The following is a 17,319-nucleotide window of genomic DNA, read 5'->3' as shown; positions in this document are numbered from 1 at the left end:
TATATATATATATATATATCATAAGCAAAAACCACAGGAAGATAAGTCGGTAGATCAATGCCAAGCACTTTCGCTACATGCTTATTCACGCATCATCTGGGCACAAAGGATGACTACACTGTACAATATTCCAAACGATGTATAAACCTGAATTTTAATCTCTGCTTATTTTTATCTGCAACCTTTTTATTTAAAAATTATGTAAGCATCAAGCTCAAGCAGACCACCACTTAAGCTACCCACACACGAGACACTTTTAGTCAAGAGTGCCTGGCCACTGAGTGGTCAGCCACTTAAGTTCCCAGCTGATGAAACCAGCTTGTACAGTGGTGTTTCCAAGAAACAGGCCTGGTAGCCACTTCGTACCCACTCTTTTAGTGTCACCCACTTTTAGTGGCTTGTCTGCGCTCTTCCATACAACAATGTGTGTTCCATTTTTTATTTCAGGGGCCGGCCACTTAATGGCAGGCCACTTTCCACTGAAAGTGTCCCGTGTGCGGGCAGCCCTAAGTTTAAAACGCTACCAGTGTTTGACTTGAGAAGACGAGATTCAATAACATTCCTTTCAACTGAGTCGTTGCACGGAACTGTGGACCTTGCTTCACCCCAGCTGACAGAATGATTTGAATCTCTCACGTGTACGGATAACGCATTCGGTATCTGGCCACTTCTCATGGAATATTGATGCTGTTTGATCCACTGTTCCATTTTGTCCAGTTGCGTGTGGTGGTTTCCATTATGCTCAGAAAGATCACAGATGCTCATGATCTAGCATAAGCAAAAACCACAGGAAAATAACACTCTGGAGATCCTTATCAAGCGCTTTTGCGAGATGTTTATTCACGCATCGTCGGGACACACAAACACATAATATATATATATATATATAAACATATATATATATATATATATATATATATATATATATATATATATATATATATATATATATATATATATATGTATATATATATATATATATATATATATATATATATATATATATATATATATATATATATATATATATATATATATATATATATATATACTGTATATATACATATGTAAATTATATATATATAATTAAAATTGTTAGTAGCAATTTTATGTTCTCATTTTGCAACACGAAAAATTTGCAACAGGAACCATACAGAGAAAATTACAATTAAAAATTTAAGCTGCATAAGTTCTGTGATCAAGACACATGTTGACCATTTTGTGGAACTTCCGAATACGAAGTTACGTTAGTTTCCACAAAAAAAAGTGAAGACTGACAGTCACAGCAAAACTATCATTAAGTTTTGGCCAACTCTGATTAAATCTTTAAGAAAGCCATTCATTTCATTGACGTAAAATAAGTACAACATCAGAAATTATGCTTGACTTGTCACTGAACAAGAAGTAAGGTACATTCTTACAAGCAAAATGATCAAAATATGACACAAGGCATAGTCAGCTGTTGAATTAGAACCACTACAACAGACCACCTTGTCTTCAATACAAACTGGTACAACATCAGAAATTATGCTTGACCTGTCACTGAACAAGAAGTAAGGGACATTCTTTCAAGCAAAGTGATCAAAAAATGATACAAGGCATTGTCAACTGTTGAATTAGAACCACTACAACAGATCACCTTGTTTTCAATACAAATTGGTACAACATCAGAAATTATGCTTGATCTGTCACTGAACTAGTAAGGGACATTCTTACAAGCAAAGTGATAAAAAAATTAATTAGAACCACTACAACAGATCACCTTGTTTTCACTGCAAATTGCATTCTGACGACACATGACGTGTTGCAAGCTATAGTTTTGCTAAGCCAATAAGGATTAAAACACTAATTTTCAAACTTTACAAAAGACAGACCACAAATCCAGCAGACCTCCTGCAAAGACATATCACAGACAATTCTGGATCACCATTTACATAACCTTTTTACAGAACTTCCTGCTTCGTATCAAGTCAGCTAGTAACTAGTATGAAACATATGTATGTTTTTTAACATTTTTCCTTGATTACTGTCCAGACACTGACTCCAGTTACACTTGCAACTGGTCTCAGTCCTTCTCCTCATTTATAGTTGGCCTGGTTAGAAGTTCGCTGGCTTCCTCTGTCGTCACGCTGGTTGGGGGTGGTGTCTCATGTTTTGGAAAGTCCCCGGAATTCGCATCCTCTATGGCTTTTCGAAGCTGTTGGAAAGAAAAGCAAAGTTCAGGGAACGAATTCCAAGAATGCTTGTTGCTTAAGAGTAAGGCAGGAATAGGGTCATGCAATGAACGAGTAAAAAATGCGCCGGTTTCTTCGGCGCAATCGTGTAATGCTGCATGAAACCTTCAGCCACTGCCCGTGAAACTTTCAGCCACGGCCCGGTGGTGGCCTGTGTTTCTGTTACCTATAGGAGTAAGGTCAAGCACTAAACAAGTAAAAAATGCAATCGAGTTTTCTGTACAGCATATAATGCTGCATGAAACCTTCAGCCACTGCCCACGAAACTCTCAGCCACGGCCCGATGCTGGTGGCCTGTGATGTTGTTACCTTGGTGCCAGACGTACGGTTATGGCTAACTTTAACCTTAAATAAAATAAACACTACTCAGGTTAGAGGGCTGCAATTTGGTATGTTTGATGATCGGGGCGTGGATGATCAACAGACCAATTTGCAGCCCTCTGGCCTCAGTAGTTTTTAAGATCTGACGGCGGACAGAAAAAGTGAGGACGGACAGGCAAATAGCCATCTCAATAGTTTTCTTTTACAGAAATCTAAAACTTATGTAAATATGCCTAACATTCAAATGTAAATCACACACTAAAAAAATCTTGTTTAAAACTGAAAGTTGAAAGCATTATTATTATTATTATTATTATTATTATTATTATTATTATTATTATTATTATTATTATTATTATGCAGGAGATGGTTGCTTTTATTCTGACTGCAGTAAGAATGATGGTCTCTGATAATGATGTGGTGGATATAAAGATACTGATGTAATGGATATAAAGATAATGACGTAATGGATATAAAGATACTGATGTAGTGGATATAAAAATACTTATGTAATGTATATAAAGATAATAACGTAATTGATATAAAGATACTGATGTATCGGAATAAAGATACTGATGGAATGGATATAAAGATACTGATATAATGGATATAAAGATACTGATGTAATGGATATAAAGATACTGATGTAATGGATATAAATATAACGACCTAATGGATAAAATAATACTGATGTATTTTAATGGATATAAAAATATTTATGTAATGGATATAAAAATACTTATGTAATGGATATAAAGACAATAACGTAATGGGTATAAAGACACTTATGTAATGGCTGCATTGCTCAACCTTAATAAACCATATTCAAGAAAGGATGGGTTACAGTGTACAGTAGTTCCTCTTTGGACGGGTGGGTATCGTTCTCAGCTAGCACTCTGCCGGCCCCGCGTTCGATTCTCCGACCGGCCAATGAAGAATTAGAGGAATTTGTTTCTGGTGATAGAAATTCATTTCTCGCTATGATGCGGTTCGGATTCCACAATAAGCTGTAGGCCCCGTTGCTAGGCAACCAATTGGTTCTTAGCCACGTGAAATTAATCTAATCCTTCGGGGCAGCCCTACGAGAGCTGTTAACAAGCTCAGTGGTCCGGTTAAACTAAGGTATACTTAACTTTTTACAGTGTACGGAACTGTCCGTCACAAGAACGTCACAATTAGTGAACAAAGAACTCTGTAGTCAAAGTTACTTACTTCTTTTAGGGCCACGACTCCAATGAGTCTCCCTAATGTTGTTACGTAAGCGTGGTTGAGGCGTAACATTGCGAAGATGGAATGAACCTAGAAAAAACGAAGGCTTTGATTATTCACCTTTAATCAACTTCATTAAAAGGTTGTTAGTGATTCATTGAAATGTGATGTGCAGTGTGATACTTTTCTGATTCACTAACAAAACACTCGAAATTTTAATACACATATAAGACATTCTTTCCACAGTTCTAAAACTGTATTACATTACAGCCTGTTACTTCAGCGAAACGGGATTGCAAACTAAACATTTGCAGTGTTAAAAATTGCAAGCAGTACTTATACACAGCAAAACAAATATTTAACAAAACTAAATACAGTCACTGTAGAATTTACGGTGTTATGTAATGTAGGAAATAAAGACTGTCAATGACAGGAGACCACTGGATATGGCCAATAAAGTACAGCTTTCCTGAACTTCTTAGGTAAGGTCACAGCTTGTAAGTAGGATACGAACTGGAATATAAAATTTAGGCCGAAGGCAGAGCACTGGAACCTATGAGGCCATTCAGCGTTGAAGGGAAACTACGAGTAAAAAGTTTTAAAGATATAACAGGAGGAAAACCTCGCAGTTGCACAATGAAACAATTGTTAGGAGAAGGTGGAACGTAACATGGAAGAAAGAGGATATGAACGGAGGTACAGTCCAAAGAATGAAAGAGGCTGCAGCTATTGGCCGAAGGGACGCCGCAAAGAACCTTAAGCCATGCCTTCAGTGCACTGTACCCAGAGGAGACGCTACAAAACTAATTTTCTCTCTAGTCTCTTGGTAAATTAAATTCGATCACTTCTCCACGGGCAGAGTAGGAATGAGCTTACCTTGGCAAGCGATGTTCTCTCAACTAGTTGGAAGGGCGCAGGATCAATGTGGCATTTGCTAAAGTCGATTTCTTTGCTGAGTTCTTCCTCCTCCCATTTTCGCTGCTCCTCCAAGGTCATCTCGATCATTCGATCTAAAGGCTTTTGGTAAAATGGTGATGTTAATAATGATGTATGTAAGTACGCATTGGCAACTACATACATTCATAAATATATATATATATATATATATATATATATATATATATATATATATATATATATATATATATATATATATATATACAGTATATATCATATAATGTCTACACACACGTGCATATATATTTTGATATTTATTTGCCAAATGAATGTTACGATTATAACACTGACATTCAAAAAAAAAAACTCCATGCAATGGCTGCTCTTGCACAGAACCAGTGACGTTCAGTTTCAAAAGAATGGATGAAAAGAACTGTAAAACATATTGCAGCATCCACTTACAATGGGTACTCTCGTTGGAGAAGCAAGATTCTGGCTGCCTTTGTCATCCAGCCTCAGCAAACTCGTTTTCTTCACAACTGCCTCGAAAGCTTGTTTTAGCCTGCGAAAGACAGACTGTATTCACCAACGAGAACAGACTGTTAAGGCAAGTTTGGGAAATTATAATCACTGGAGTTGTTAATTATTTGAAAGTAAGGAGGAAGGTACTGAATTATGTGTTGTTAACAGCAACAGGTATTTAAAATCCTATCCATCGCAGATGGGGTTGTAGTGGAATATAAAATTTAGGTCAAAGGTCAAGCGTAGGGACCTATGAGGTCCTTCAGCGATGAAAGGGAAAATCAGAGTAATAAGGCTTTAAAGGTGTAACAGGAGGAAAACCTCGTAGTTGCACTATGCAACAATTGTTAGGAGAGGGTGGAAAGCAAGATGGAAGAAAGAGAATGTGAACGTAGGTACAGTTAAAGGAACGAAAGGGGTTGCAGCTAGGCGCCTTAGGGACGCGGCAGAGAACATTAAGTTAGGCCCACAGTGCACCGCACGAGGTACACTGACGGCATTACCCCTTCCTACGGGGCTGACAAATGTGATGCACTGGCAAAGAATACCAAAGAAATATTCAGAATGATGACTGAAACTCAGGATTTCATAAGGACAGAGAGTCACGATAACCTACATCTTGAAAGGTGAATGAATACAATAGAATATATATTTCTTCCACCTGGAATGTCCACTGAACACAAAAAGGACATATATATTCCCTCTACCTGGAATCTCCAGCATGCACAGTGGCGTAGTGCTTCGGTTGAAGAGGTGTGGTTGGTGAGGGAGGAACTGGTTGAAGGATGACACTGCTAGTTTTCTTCAATATGGACTTCGGCAGGAGAGACCTCAGTGTTGCCTCTGATGGTCTATGCAATCGTGACTCGGATTCTATTGGACCCTAGTGAATGAAAAAGCAAAATCTGTATTCTAAACATGTTAGCTTCTGATGGACTATGTAAAGCTGATTCTGCATCTGATGGTCTATGCAAAGCTGATTCAGATTTTATTGGACCCCTAGTGATATACAAACAGAGCAAAATTGTATTCTAAGCATTTTAGCTTCTGATGGTCTATGTAAAGCTGATTCAGCATCTGATGGTCTATGTAAGGTGATTCCGCTAGAGCATAAAAAAGTGAATAAAAAAGCAAAATCTGTTTTCTATACATATTAGCTTCTGATAGTCTGTGTAAAGGTGATTCTGATTCCATTGGACCCTAGTGAATAAAAAAGTATCTGTGGGTCTATGTAAAGGTGATTCAGATTCTACTGGACCCTAGTGAATAAAAAACCATCTGTTGGTCTACATAAAGGTGATTCTGATTCCATTGGACCCTAGTGAATAAAATAGTATCTGTGGGTCTATGTAAAGGTGATTCAGATTCTACTGGACCCTAGTGAATAAAAAACCATCTGTTGGTCTACATAAAGGTGATTCAGATTCTATTGGACCCTGGTGAATAAAAAAAGCATCTGTTGGTCTACATAAAGGTGATTCTGATTCCATCGGACCCTAGTGAATAAAAAAGCATCTGCTGGTCTATGAAAAGGTGATTCTGATTCTATTGGACCCTAGTGAATAAAAAAGCATCTGCTGGTCTATGAAAAGGTGATTCAGATTCTATTGGACCCTAATGAATAAAAAAAAGCAAAATCTGTATTCTGCACATAATATCATTTACGTAAACTTTCATCAAGAATAACACCAGTTTAGCATACAAAAACCATTACAATTCACGACCCTGAGAAAACAAGCGCTCCCAACTTCTGCAAACACTTACCCCCTCGAGATCCATTTCTAAAGACACAGTGGACTGTTGTCTGGCTGGAGTGTCTACTTTGACAACCTCAAATCTGGATGGCCTCCTTCCTGTACTGTCTTCTTCATCCTCAGGGATGCCGCTTGCAGTGAGAGATACCCCAGCTACACTAGTGGTGGGCACTGTTGAAGTTGGTGTTGTCGCTGGAGAAATATCTGGAGATTCGTCTGAAGAGTCAAGAAGCAAGAACTGGCTCAGTTACTAATTACACAGTTGAGGACACTCATACCAATCAAAATGCATCACCTGCTATATAAGTTACAGATAATCTTTCATTTATGACTCATTTTCTCATCCCACTCTCGAGGCGATGAAAACTACCCTGGTTTTGGCCTCCACAGAATTAATATGGAATACATACCCCCTTCTGTTCCTGCCACCACTTCTTGATCATTTATCTTTTCCTCTTCTCTTTTTGCCTCCTCTGCTTCTAGTTCCAAATGTTCAGCTTCTAGGGCTCTGTAAAGCAAGTAATTAATTTTTTACAATGAAAACCACAGCTCGATGAACAACATCATTTTACGTTACTCTGAAGAGTAAACAAAGCCTTCAATGAAGATGATACGAAAAATCGATGCTCATGAAAAGTCAATTTACTGTTAGGATATGATTTGGAATATAAAATTTAGGCCAAAGGCCAAGCGTTGGGACCAATGAGGTCACTCAGCTCTGAAAGGGGAAAGAAAGTGAAAAGGTTTGAAAGGTGTAACAGGAGGAAAACCTCAAAGCAGTTGCACTACGAAACAATTGTTAGGAGGGCGGAAAGTTGCAGATGGAATAAAGAGGCTACGAACGGACGTACAGTGAAAGGAATGAAAGGGGTTGCAGCTAGGGGCCGTACTTACTTTTGGGCGGCCAGTTTCAACCCGTTGAAAACTCTGAGTCTGCGGTCTTTTCCAAGGTGTTCTTCCATCAGTGACATGAGCTCCGATCGCGTTATTGACCCGAGAAGAATCATCGAATCTGTATGAAGTGAAGATAACATCAACATAAAATACAAACTCGGGTCTGCCCACCAGCTTCCAGATCAGATATCTAAGTTTGGACTGCAACCCAGACTTACAATCTTAAAGAAATTCTACACTTACTTAAGTTTGGACTGCAACCCAGACTTACAGTCTTAAAGAAATTCTACACTTCAAGTTTGGACTGCAACCCAGACTTACAATCTTAAAGAAATTCTACACTTGCTTCAAGTTTGGACTGCAACCCAGGCTTACAGTCTTAAAGAAACTCTACACTTCAAGTTTGGACTGCAACCCAGACTTACAGTCTTAAAGAAATTCTACACTTATTTCAAGTTTGGACTGCAACCCAGACTTACAGTCTTAAAGAAATTCTACACTTCAAGTTTGGACTGCAACCCAGACTTAAAATCTTAAAGAAATTCTACACTTACTTCAAGTTTGGACTGCAACCCAGACTTACAATCTTAAAGAAATTCTACACTTACTCCAAGTTTGGACTGCAACCCAGACTTACAGTCCTAAAGAAATTCTACACTTACTTCAAGTTTGGACTGCAACCCAGACTTACAATCTTGAAGAAATTCTACACTTACTCCAAGTTTGGACTGCAAACCAGACTTACAGTCCTAAAGAAATTCTACACTTACTTCAAGTTTGGACTGCAACCCAGACTTACAGTCTTAAGGGACTTCTACATTTACTTCGAAGTGCCTAAATTTTCTCTACCTCAACCTAATTAAAAAAATTAAGCCCCAGGATATTCTACTCCTCTAGAGTCTATTACATAGTCAAAACACGATAATTTGTTACCATGTTACTATACACCAGGCCAACAGAACGATGAGAAATATCTACAGTGATTCTGAATTGAAAAATCTGCGACACCTTATGACAGAGGAACTTAGAAGGCCATCTATCTATCTTACCTGGAGAGTCGACAAGAGGCAAAGCTCGGATTCTCTTGTGCTCTTTCAAAATTTCCCTCAGTTGTCCGTAGGTGATGCCATACCATATGTAACTGACATCTCTGACCATGAAGTCTTCCACGAACACATCGTACTCCCCGAAAGTTGCAGTGAGGATGTCGGGGAGGTAAGGAAGCTTCTTAATTTGAGTGATGGAGTCGTAGATCGACGGCTGAAGCAGCTTTGCGATTGTGTTTGCAATGATGACAGCAAGCTGGAAGTGATTTGCAAGAGACAGATTAGGTCCAAACCTTAACCATGACAATAATAATAAAATCTCTTGTAAGACCAAAGCATATGTAAAATAAGAAATTAATCAATAAGAATCTTGCACAGATAATGAAAGTTTATTGTATTGGCAATGATGACAGCAAGCTGGAGGTGATTTGCAAGTGACAGATTAAGTCCAAACCTTAACCATGACAATAATAATAAAACCTCTTGCAAGACTAAAGCACATGCAAAATAAAAAACTAATCAATAAGAACCATGCATTGATAGTGAAAAAGTATAGATGGTTGGTGCATGTAAGCAAAATGAAAAGCAATATCAACGTCCATTCTCTGTGTTATATTCATAATGTACCCCTCATTTCCATGTAAATAGCCAATAAAGGGTACAATTTTTTACACATTTTGTAAAATCAATATCAACATCAATTTTCTGTGCTATATTTGTTCATAATGTCCCCACATTTCCATGTAAATAGCCAATAAAGAGCACAATTTTTTACATTTTGTAAAATCAATATCAACATCAATTTTCTGTGCTATATTTATTCATAATGTACCCCACACTTCTGTGCAAATAGCTAAAAAGTGTAACAATCTTATTATATTTTGCAAATACAATCCACTGTTCTATTAAGCCTCATGTTCCAGGTTAAAGAGGGCCAACTGCACACACAGGTGGAAATAGACACTACGTTTTTGAAAAATTGTAATTTAACAGACAAAATATAAAAAAAATTAATAAATATAAGCAAAATCAAATCCTTCAGGCCGACCCTGTGAGAGCTGATAACTAGCTCAGGATCTGGTAAAACTATTTTAATAATGATAACCTACCACTGAGGGTGACAGATCTCGAACTCCTGACTCAGTATGAAGCTTCACTCCTGATAGATCTTCACTCAGTTTGACGGAGGAATGAGGAACCTCAGCAAAAGGCACTGAATTCTTTTTGTAAAATACAAACTTTGAATAAAAGAGTAATAGATAAAGAAAAAATTAAAACAACTTACCATCACTGGAAGGACATGTGTGATCTGTCCGGAAAGTTCACACAATATGACGGCAGTTGATATGGTGTGAGTGACAGCGCCCCCTAACGCAGCAGCTCCCACAATGGCGTATCCTCCTAAACAACATTGAAATAACAGAGGAAAACATTAGTGTACATATACGACCTGTTAAGGAGGAAACGCCCCTTTTCAAAAAACTACATTATGGGAGTGGGATATCAAATTTGGGTCAAAGGCCTACAAGGTCACTCAACGCTGAAGATAATGTTAAATCAATTGTTAGGAGAGGATGGAAAGTAAGATGGAAGAAAGAGTTGATGAACGGAGGTACAGTGAAAAAGAATGGAATGGGGCGCAGCTAGTAGCCGAAGGGACGCCGCAAAGAACCATCGTGAGGCGCACTGACGCCACTATCATCCTACGGGGATTAAAATGATCTCTAACACGCCTGCTTACTAAAACCACTAGTTTTGCTTTCCACAGGGACCTACTTTTAGTTAAGAAATAAAGTGAAAGATCAAGTGAACACACAAAAGCTTAATCCTACCAGGTATAAACAACACAGAAGGTGAACATACCAGGTATTATGATGTGATTATACCCTCCGTAGCGCAGGCCATTGGGAAATATGCAAGCCATGGCCTCTCCTACAAATCTGCCGAGTCCAGCACCCACTTTGAAAACGGGTATGAAGAGACCCAGTGGGACTGGCAGGGTACTGGCAATGATGGTACCAAAGAACTGGAACAAGATGTTGAATTAAATGAATTAATATCTTAATATATCATTATTATTATTATTATTCGGAAGATGAACCCTACTCATATGGAACAATCCCACCACAGGGGCCATTGACTTGAAGTTCAAGCTTCCAAATTGAATCGAATTAATAGCTAAATGAAGTATTATTATTATTATTATTATTATTATTATTATTATTATTATTATTATTATTATTATTATTATATTATTATTCAGAAGATGAGACCTATTCTTATGGAACAGTCCCACCACAAGGGCCACTGACTTGAAATTCAAGCTTGCAAACTGAATCGAATTAATAGATAAATGAAGTCTTATTATTATTATTATTATTATTATTATTATTATTATTATTATTATTATTATTATTATTATTATTATTATTATTCAGAAGATGAACCCTATTCATATGGAACAATCCCACCACAGGGCCACTGACTTGAAATTCAAGCTTCTAAAGAATATTATGGTGTTCATTTGAAAAGAAGACCTAATGACAGATGGTAGTAAGAAATACAACTCTACTTAGCAATAGCCATAGCTACGAAACTATTTACTAAATACTTTTCATCACAAACTGAAACTCGAGTATTGTTATCCAAACTAAAAGTACACAGGCACTATAACTTCATCCACCTACATTGTAGAGCATGTAGCCGATGAGGCTGACGAAGACTCCTCCACCGAGAGGCGACCTCCAGTTCTCCACAATCTCGAATTCTTTGACCGTGTGTTCTTCTTTGGTCCAGGTGACGTTGCTGAACAAATCCTTGAACTGGAATGTTTAAGAAAAACAATTTAAAACCGTGCTCATTTCACCGTGTATTGCAGGATATTCAAGCTTAATCACGTTTTGGATATTCAAACTTACCACGTTTTGGATATTCAAGCTTACCACGTTTTGGACATTCAAGCTTACCACGTTTTGGACACTGAAGCCTATCACGTTTTTAACAGTGAAGCTTGCAGCGGTTTTGACAATCAAGCTCAGTATGCTTTTGACATTGATGATTATCACGTTTTTGACAATCAAGCTTACCACGTTTTTGATATTCAAGCTTATCACGTTTTTTGACATTCAAGCTTACCATGTTTTTGACACTGAAGCTTACAGCTGTTTTGACATTCAAGCTCAACGCGTTTCTGGCGTTGCAGCTTATCACGTTTTTGACACTGAAGCTTACCACGTTTGACAATCAAGCTTACCCCCGCTTGACATTCAAGCTTACCACGTTTTTGACGGTCAAGCTTACCTAGAATTCGAACGCAAATCCTGAAACTCACCTGGTGATGGGTGTTCAGCGTCCCAGCCATGAACTGCCCGGTCCCGCAAGGGAAAGAAGCTGTTATGATGAACAGCGCGACAACAAACGGATACAACAGACGGCTGTAACGGGATACAAACGCGGCTATTAGTGGATACAAACAAGAGTGAATACATAAAGATATATCTCGTGCCAGTTCTGACATACAAGACTGAGAAGTCCTTGATATAAGCCTGATTGGAATTGGCATATAAAATTTAGGCTAAAGGTCGTGGGCTGTGACCTATGGTGAGGTCAATTCAGAGCTGAAAGGGAAATTGACAGTAAAAAGGTTTGAAAGGTGTGACAGGGGGAAAACCTCAAAGCAGTTGCACTATGAAACAATTGTTAGGAGAGGGTGGAAAGTCAGATGGAAGAAAGAGCACATGAACGGAGGCACAGTTAAAGGAATGAAAGGGGTTGCAGTTACGAGCCAGAGGGACTCCGCACCGAACGGCACTAACGCCCCCTACGGAGACCAAACTTATGAACACGGATAACGAACGTTTGGAACAATGAACATTTGTTAATATACATACCTCTTTTGAAGGAATGCCTTCATCTTCTTGTTCTTACGCATGAACATGACATAGCGGCGGTGGATGAAGACGAAGAGGGCTCCAATGAATCCGCTCAATATTCTGTTGGCATTTGAATGCAGAAGTTAAAATCTAAATTAGCACAAAACTTCATGTCATCACAAACATAGAAAACATGCTTAGTAGCACATATACGTCTATATTATATATATATATATATATATATATATATATATATATATATATATATATATATATATATATATATATATATATATATATATGTATATATAGCAATTCTCCTTGTATTTTATAATTTACTTACATTTTTATCTATTTATTTCAAGTCAATGGCCCCTCTGGGCTTGTTCCGTATGGATAGGGGTTTATCTTCTGGATGATAATAATAATAATACTAATAATAATAATAATAATAATAATAATAATAATAATAATAATAATAATTGGTAGCAAAATCAGACAGGGAGTTAAAAAAAAATTACACAATGATACCTTCTGAGAAAAAGAGTAAAATTATATCCCATCAAATACACGCTCATGGGTACTGTGTAAAGGCAATGTTTACTGTTGCTGGAAATCTCCAGTATTTTAGGCAATAGTAACAGACAAAAGTAAGCATTACAATCAAAGAGAGAACTTAGCAGCCTTACCCAACCAGAGCAAAGGCGAACAACTCCTGGGGATCGAACTTATAGTCGACCTTGTAGTCAGTGTTGTACAGGGCAGTCAGGGTCTCTGAGGAGTAACAAAAGCATTGGGATGAGGAGATGTTAGAAGAAACTCATTGATTTCTTTCCAAATCTTCATACTCTGGGTAAACCTGCATCTCTTCAAGTGCAAAACCATGCTGCCATAACACCCAGTTAAAGGCTAAAAGCAGAATTCGATGTCAAGAAAAAGGTTCCTTTGGATACGGGTCATCAATTTATAGCAGGAAAATAAAAAAAGAAATTATTCATAGGGAGCCAGTTCTTTAGCAATTGAGAAACTATTTTGAAAGTGTTTCTGACTTCAACTGAAGAAGAAAATGTGCCAAGAAACAACATTCCTTCTGATACGGGTCATCATTTTGGCAGAAAGCAAAAAAAAATTTATTCCTGAGTAAGCATTTCTTTATCAATTGAGAAACTGTTTTGAGAGTTCTGGCGAATCGTCTGTCACTACGTTTAATTAGAAGACTGGAAGTCAGTGACATATCTGGTTTCTCCAAAACATTAAAAAAAAATGATATACCTTCCTCATGGGTCCACACAGCGAGCAGACGGAACATCATGGCGCTACAGATTGAGGCAAAAAATCCTCGCCAGAAGCTCCTGACCACAAAATACACGCTGGTGACCTCTATACTGAGTAACACACCTGAAATGATTCAGAGATCATAGTTCAAGGTCAAATTAGTTTTAGGGGAAGATAATTAAATAATGAAAAGGGTTATTTGGGGTGTCTCTTTAATATACGTTCACATAACAATGAATGGACAGAAAGCATAAATGATAGTAGATTACAAACAAAATGTATGATAACAAAAAAAGTAGTAGATTAGAAAAAGATATGAAAGAGAGAAAGAGAATAGTAGACTACAAAGAGAAAGAGAAAAGAATAGTAATCGACTAGGCGCAGAAAGGAAAGAGAAGAGAAAAAAAAGAGTTGTTGATTAGAAACAGAAAAAAGAGAGAAAAAATAGACTAGAAACAGAAATGAACATGAACAAAAAATATGCTAGAAACAGAGAGAGAGAGAGAGAGAGAGAGAGAGAGAGAGAGAGAGAGAGAGTAGTTGACCAGAAACAGAGAGTGAAGAGAGGAGAAAAATCCAGAGTGAGATAACTAATACAAGACCCCCCTCCCCAACCCCTCCAAAGGAATTCCTGTAGACGTCCTCGCTTTTGCAAATCGTAACCACAGCTAAACAAAAGTGGGACAGCTGATGCAAGACCCCAACCCCTCCCTTCTCCTCCCCCTCCCGCCAAGGAATTCCTGTAGACGTCCTCGTTTTTGCAAATCGTAACAAACTACAAACTCACCTCCAATCGGCGAGGCAAACGAGCAGGAGACTCCCACGGCACAACCAGCAACCAACATCTCAGTGGTTCGCGATTCGTTGTCTTGTATCCCTTTGAGTGACGACAGCGCCTTCGACATCAACATAGCCACGATGCTGCCCACGTGCACGAAGGGACCCTGGGGGAATGAATTTCATAATTGTAAAGTCATTACCTTTAGAACAAATATACTGAAACCTTTCAGTGTTTCCATACTGATGAAGGAGCATGACGCTCAGAAACTGTATGAGGTTCTGAATATGTGTCTTCCAATTTGTGTTTTTTTTTATTTTTAAAATTTTCCCAGTTTCAGGGGTCCATACTGACCGGTTAAGGAAACAGGATAAAACTCACAGAGGACATTGAAAAAGGGTAAAAACATGCATCAGTTCATATTTGTAAATCTAAAAAAATATATAAAACGACACTTTATAAATAAAATCATAAGAAGGCTCCAGGAGACATGTGAGTTATGCATAAACGAGCTGCAGGTCACGGAAAGGTTCTGAGTGTGTAAGCCACGACTTGTGGGAAGAGTTTGGATACGAGAACTGAAGCTTGAAAGAAGGCGCTCAGTATGAAGGCTGCAACTAGCACAACGGCCTTGAGAAATCTTGACAGGTGCAGCAGAATAGAATAGAATAGAGAATTTAGTCCAAAGGCCAAGCGCTAGGGGCCTTTGGTGCCATTCTGCGCTGAAACTGAAATTGACAGTAAACAGGTCTGAAAGGTGTAACAGGAGGAAAACCTAGCAGTTGCACTATGAATCAATCTGCAAAGAACCTTAAGTAATGCCTCCCATGCACCGCATGAGGTATGACAGCACCAACCCATTAAGGAGTGACAGGGGTGGTTTCCCGTAAGGGGGGTTTTGTGGACTTTCATTAACTCACTTCTTTGCCGAGGGGCATGCTGGCACCCAGGATGGCTGTCAGACCTATCAGTTTCGCGACCAGTGTCTTAAACGTCAGATACTCCTTCAGGACGACGCCGCGTAAAATGGTCTTCATCTCCGGGATACCAGAACCTTTGGAGAGAGAGAGAGAGAAAAGGTAAAGGAAGTTTAGAATCTTGGTGAAAGTCATGGTGAATGCGTAACAACTGGTTATACTTCAACTACAGTATCAATGGATACATAAATACGAACTATGCCTGGATCTAAAAAATTAACATGAACTTGTCCTGATGATCAACCTATGTGGAACAAAAAGAGGTTTTCGTCTGAGCACAGCCTCAAATATCTATTTTTATTCTAAGTATATATACTTTAATTTATGGACTCCCGCAACTGTTTGGTGAAGCATAATCGATATTGTATAGGAGTGCATGATAAAGATCATTAAAAAAAGCGTAATGCCGATTACAAGGACAGGTCCGAAAAATGATAAAGAATGGTATAATATTGTTCTTGCTAATTTACAATCCGCAGTACAAGAGATAAATTATATTCAAGGAAGTCAGTGGGAATCAAATTATGATTCTCGTCCAACTGACGCTGATACTAAACCATAAAAATTTCTTCTGAAAAAAAAAAAAAAAAATCATTTCAACACTGTCAAACTATATATGGAACTCAAGACACCACAACAATTAGAGCAGATATACAAAAGTCTAAGGATACTACCTGTCATATTTAACTAACACTGAAGCACGTGGAAAAACAAAAAGTGTAGAAGAAAAATTTATCCTTAAAACCTTCGTTATATCAGTACTAAGAGTGCGCACTAAACGTGAGCTGACGTGTCCTTAGCGCTGAAATGGAAACTGGGGGTAAAGATGGTTTTATTACAGGTGTAACAGAGGGGAAACCTCGCAGTTGCACTGTTAAACAATTGTTAGCAGAGGGTGGAAAGCAAGAAGTAAGAGAATATGAAAGGAGGCTCAGTCCACGAAATGAAAGGGGCTGCAGCTAGGGACCGAAGGAACGCCGCGAAGAACCTTAAGTAACGCCTGCATAGTACCGTGTGAGCTGCGCTGAGGGCACAATAAGGGAAATTCTTGGTTCAATTCTTGGTTCTACAACTTCAGAGCAGAGCTGTTACCTAGCAACTCACTGAAACGCTTTCCAGAGTAGTTTTCTCATGGCCAGTGGATATGAACGAAGATGTGCTAGATATTTAAAAAGAAAAAAAAAATCACATATAGTACCCCCTTACCAGCTGCCTGAGGTGCAACCAGGTGCACAATGCCAGCCGAAAACAAGACCAGGCACACAGGTAGGGTGACCCAGGCCAGGTATTTGAGAGCTACGTGACTGGTCAGGTCTCTGTACAGCCACATGCGAGCTGTGGGTTATACACAGAGAGAACAAGATTAGAACAAATTCCAAATGTAAGTATGCATGTATATATATATATATATATATATATATATATATATATATATATATATATATATATATATATATATATATATATATTATATATATATGTATGTATGTATGTATGTATGTATAATATATGTGTATATGTATATGTATGTATAATATTA

General features: G+C 38.0%; 1 protein-coding gene across 2 annotated transcripts in view; it reads right to left on the bottom strand.

Annotated features, from left to right (window-relative positions):
- Positions 1 to 1,341: 1,341 nt before the first annotated feature.
- The window catches only part of LOC136846745 (chloride channel protein 2-like), a 41,237-nt gene continuing 25,259 nt past the window's right edge, over positions 1,342 to 17,319 (bottom strand). The window contains exons 5-23 of one of the 2 annotated variants that reach the window (XM_067117919.1): positions 16,986 to 17,114; positions 15,723 to 15,856; positions 14,812 to 14,968; positions 14,022 to 14,147; positions 13,439 to 13,523; positions 12,768 to 12,869; positions 12,209 to 12,311; positions 11,565 to 11,699; positions 10,741 to 10,903; positions 10,163 to 10,278; positions 8,881 to 9,133; positions 7,832 to 7,949; positions 7,348 to 7,445; positions 6,948 to 7,153; positions 5,891 to 6,066; positions 5,124 to 5,223; positions 4,641 to 4,781; positions 3,768 to 3,854; positions 1,342 to 2,197 (exon numbers count right to left, since the gene is read on the bottom strand). In XM_067117919.1, coding sequence (XP_066974020.1) covers positions 2,066 to 2,197; positions 3,768 to 3,854; positions 4,641 to 4,781; positions 5,124 to 5,223; positions 5,891 to 6,066; positions 6,948 to 7,153; positions 7,348 to 7,445; positions 7,832 to 7,949; positions 8,881 to 9,133; positions 10,163 to 10,278; positions 10,741 to 10,903; positions 11,565 to 11,699; positions 12,209 to 12,311; positions 12,768 to 12,869; positions 13,439 to 13,523; positions 14,022 to 14,147; positions 14,812 to 14,968; positions 15,723 to 15,856; positions 16,986 to 17,114 — 2,561 coding nt within the window. In that variant the 3' untranslated portion in view covers positions 1,342 to 2,065. The remainder of the gene's footprint in view (positions 2,198 to 3,767; positions 3,855 to 4,640; positions 4,782 to 5,123; positions 5,224 to 5,890; positions 6,067 to 6,947; positions 7,154 to 7,347; positions 7,446 to 7,831; positions 7,950 to 8,880; positions 9,134 to 10,162; positions 10,279 to 10,740; positions 10,904 to 11,564; positions 11,700 to 12,208; positions 12,312 to 12,767; positions 12,870 to 13,438; positions 13,524 to 14,021; positions 14,148 to 14,811; positions 14,969 to 15,722; positions 15,857 to 16,985; positions 17,115 to 17,319) is intronic. The other variant, XM_067117918.1, reaches the window with a different exon arrangement.

Source organism: Macrobrachium rosenbergii, chromosome 15 (genome assembly GCF_040412425.1).
Source record: "Macrobrachium rosenbergii isolate ZJJX-2024 chromosome 15, ASM4041242v1, whole genome shotgun sequence".
Lineage (NCBI taxonomy): Eukaryota > Metazoa > Arthropoda > Malacostraca > Decapoda > Palaemonidae > Macrobrachium > Macrobrachium rosenbergii.
Note: the sequence above shows the minus strand (reverse complement) of the source record. Positions and strands in the feature narration are given on the sequence as shown.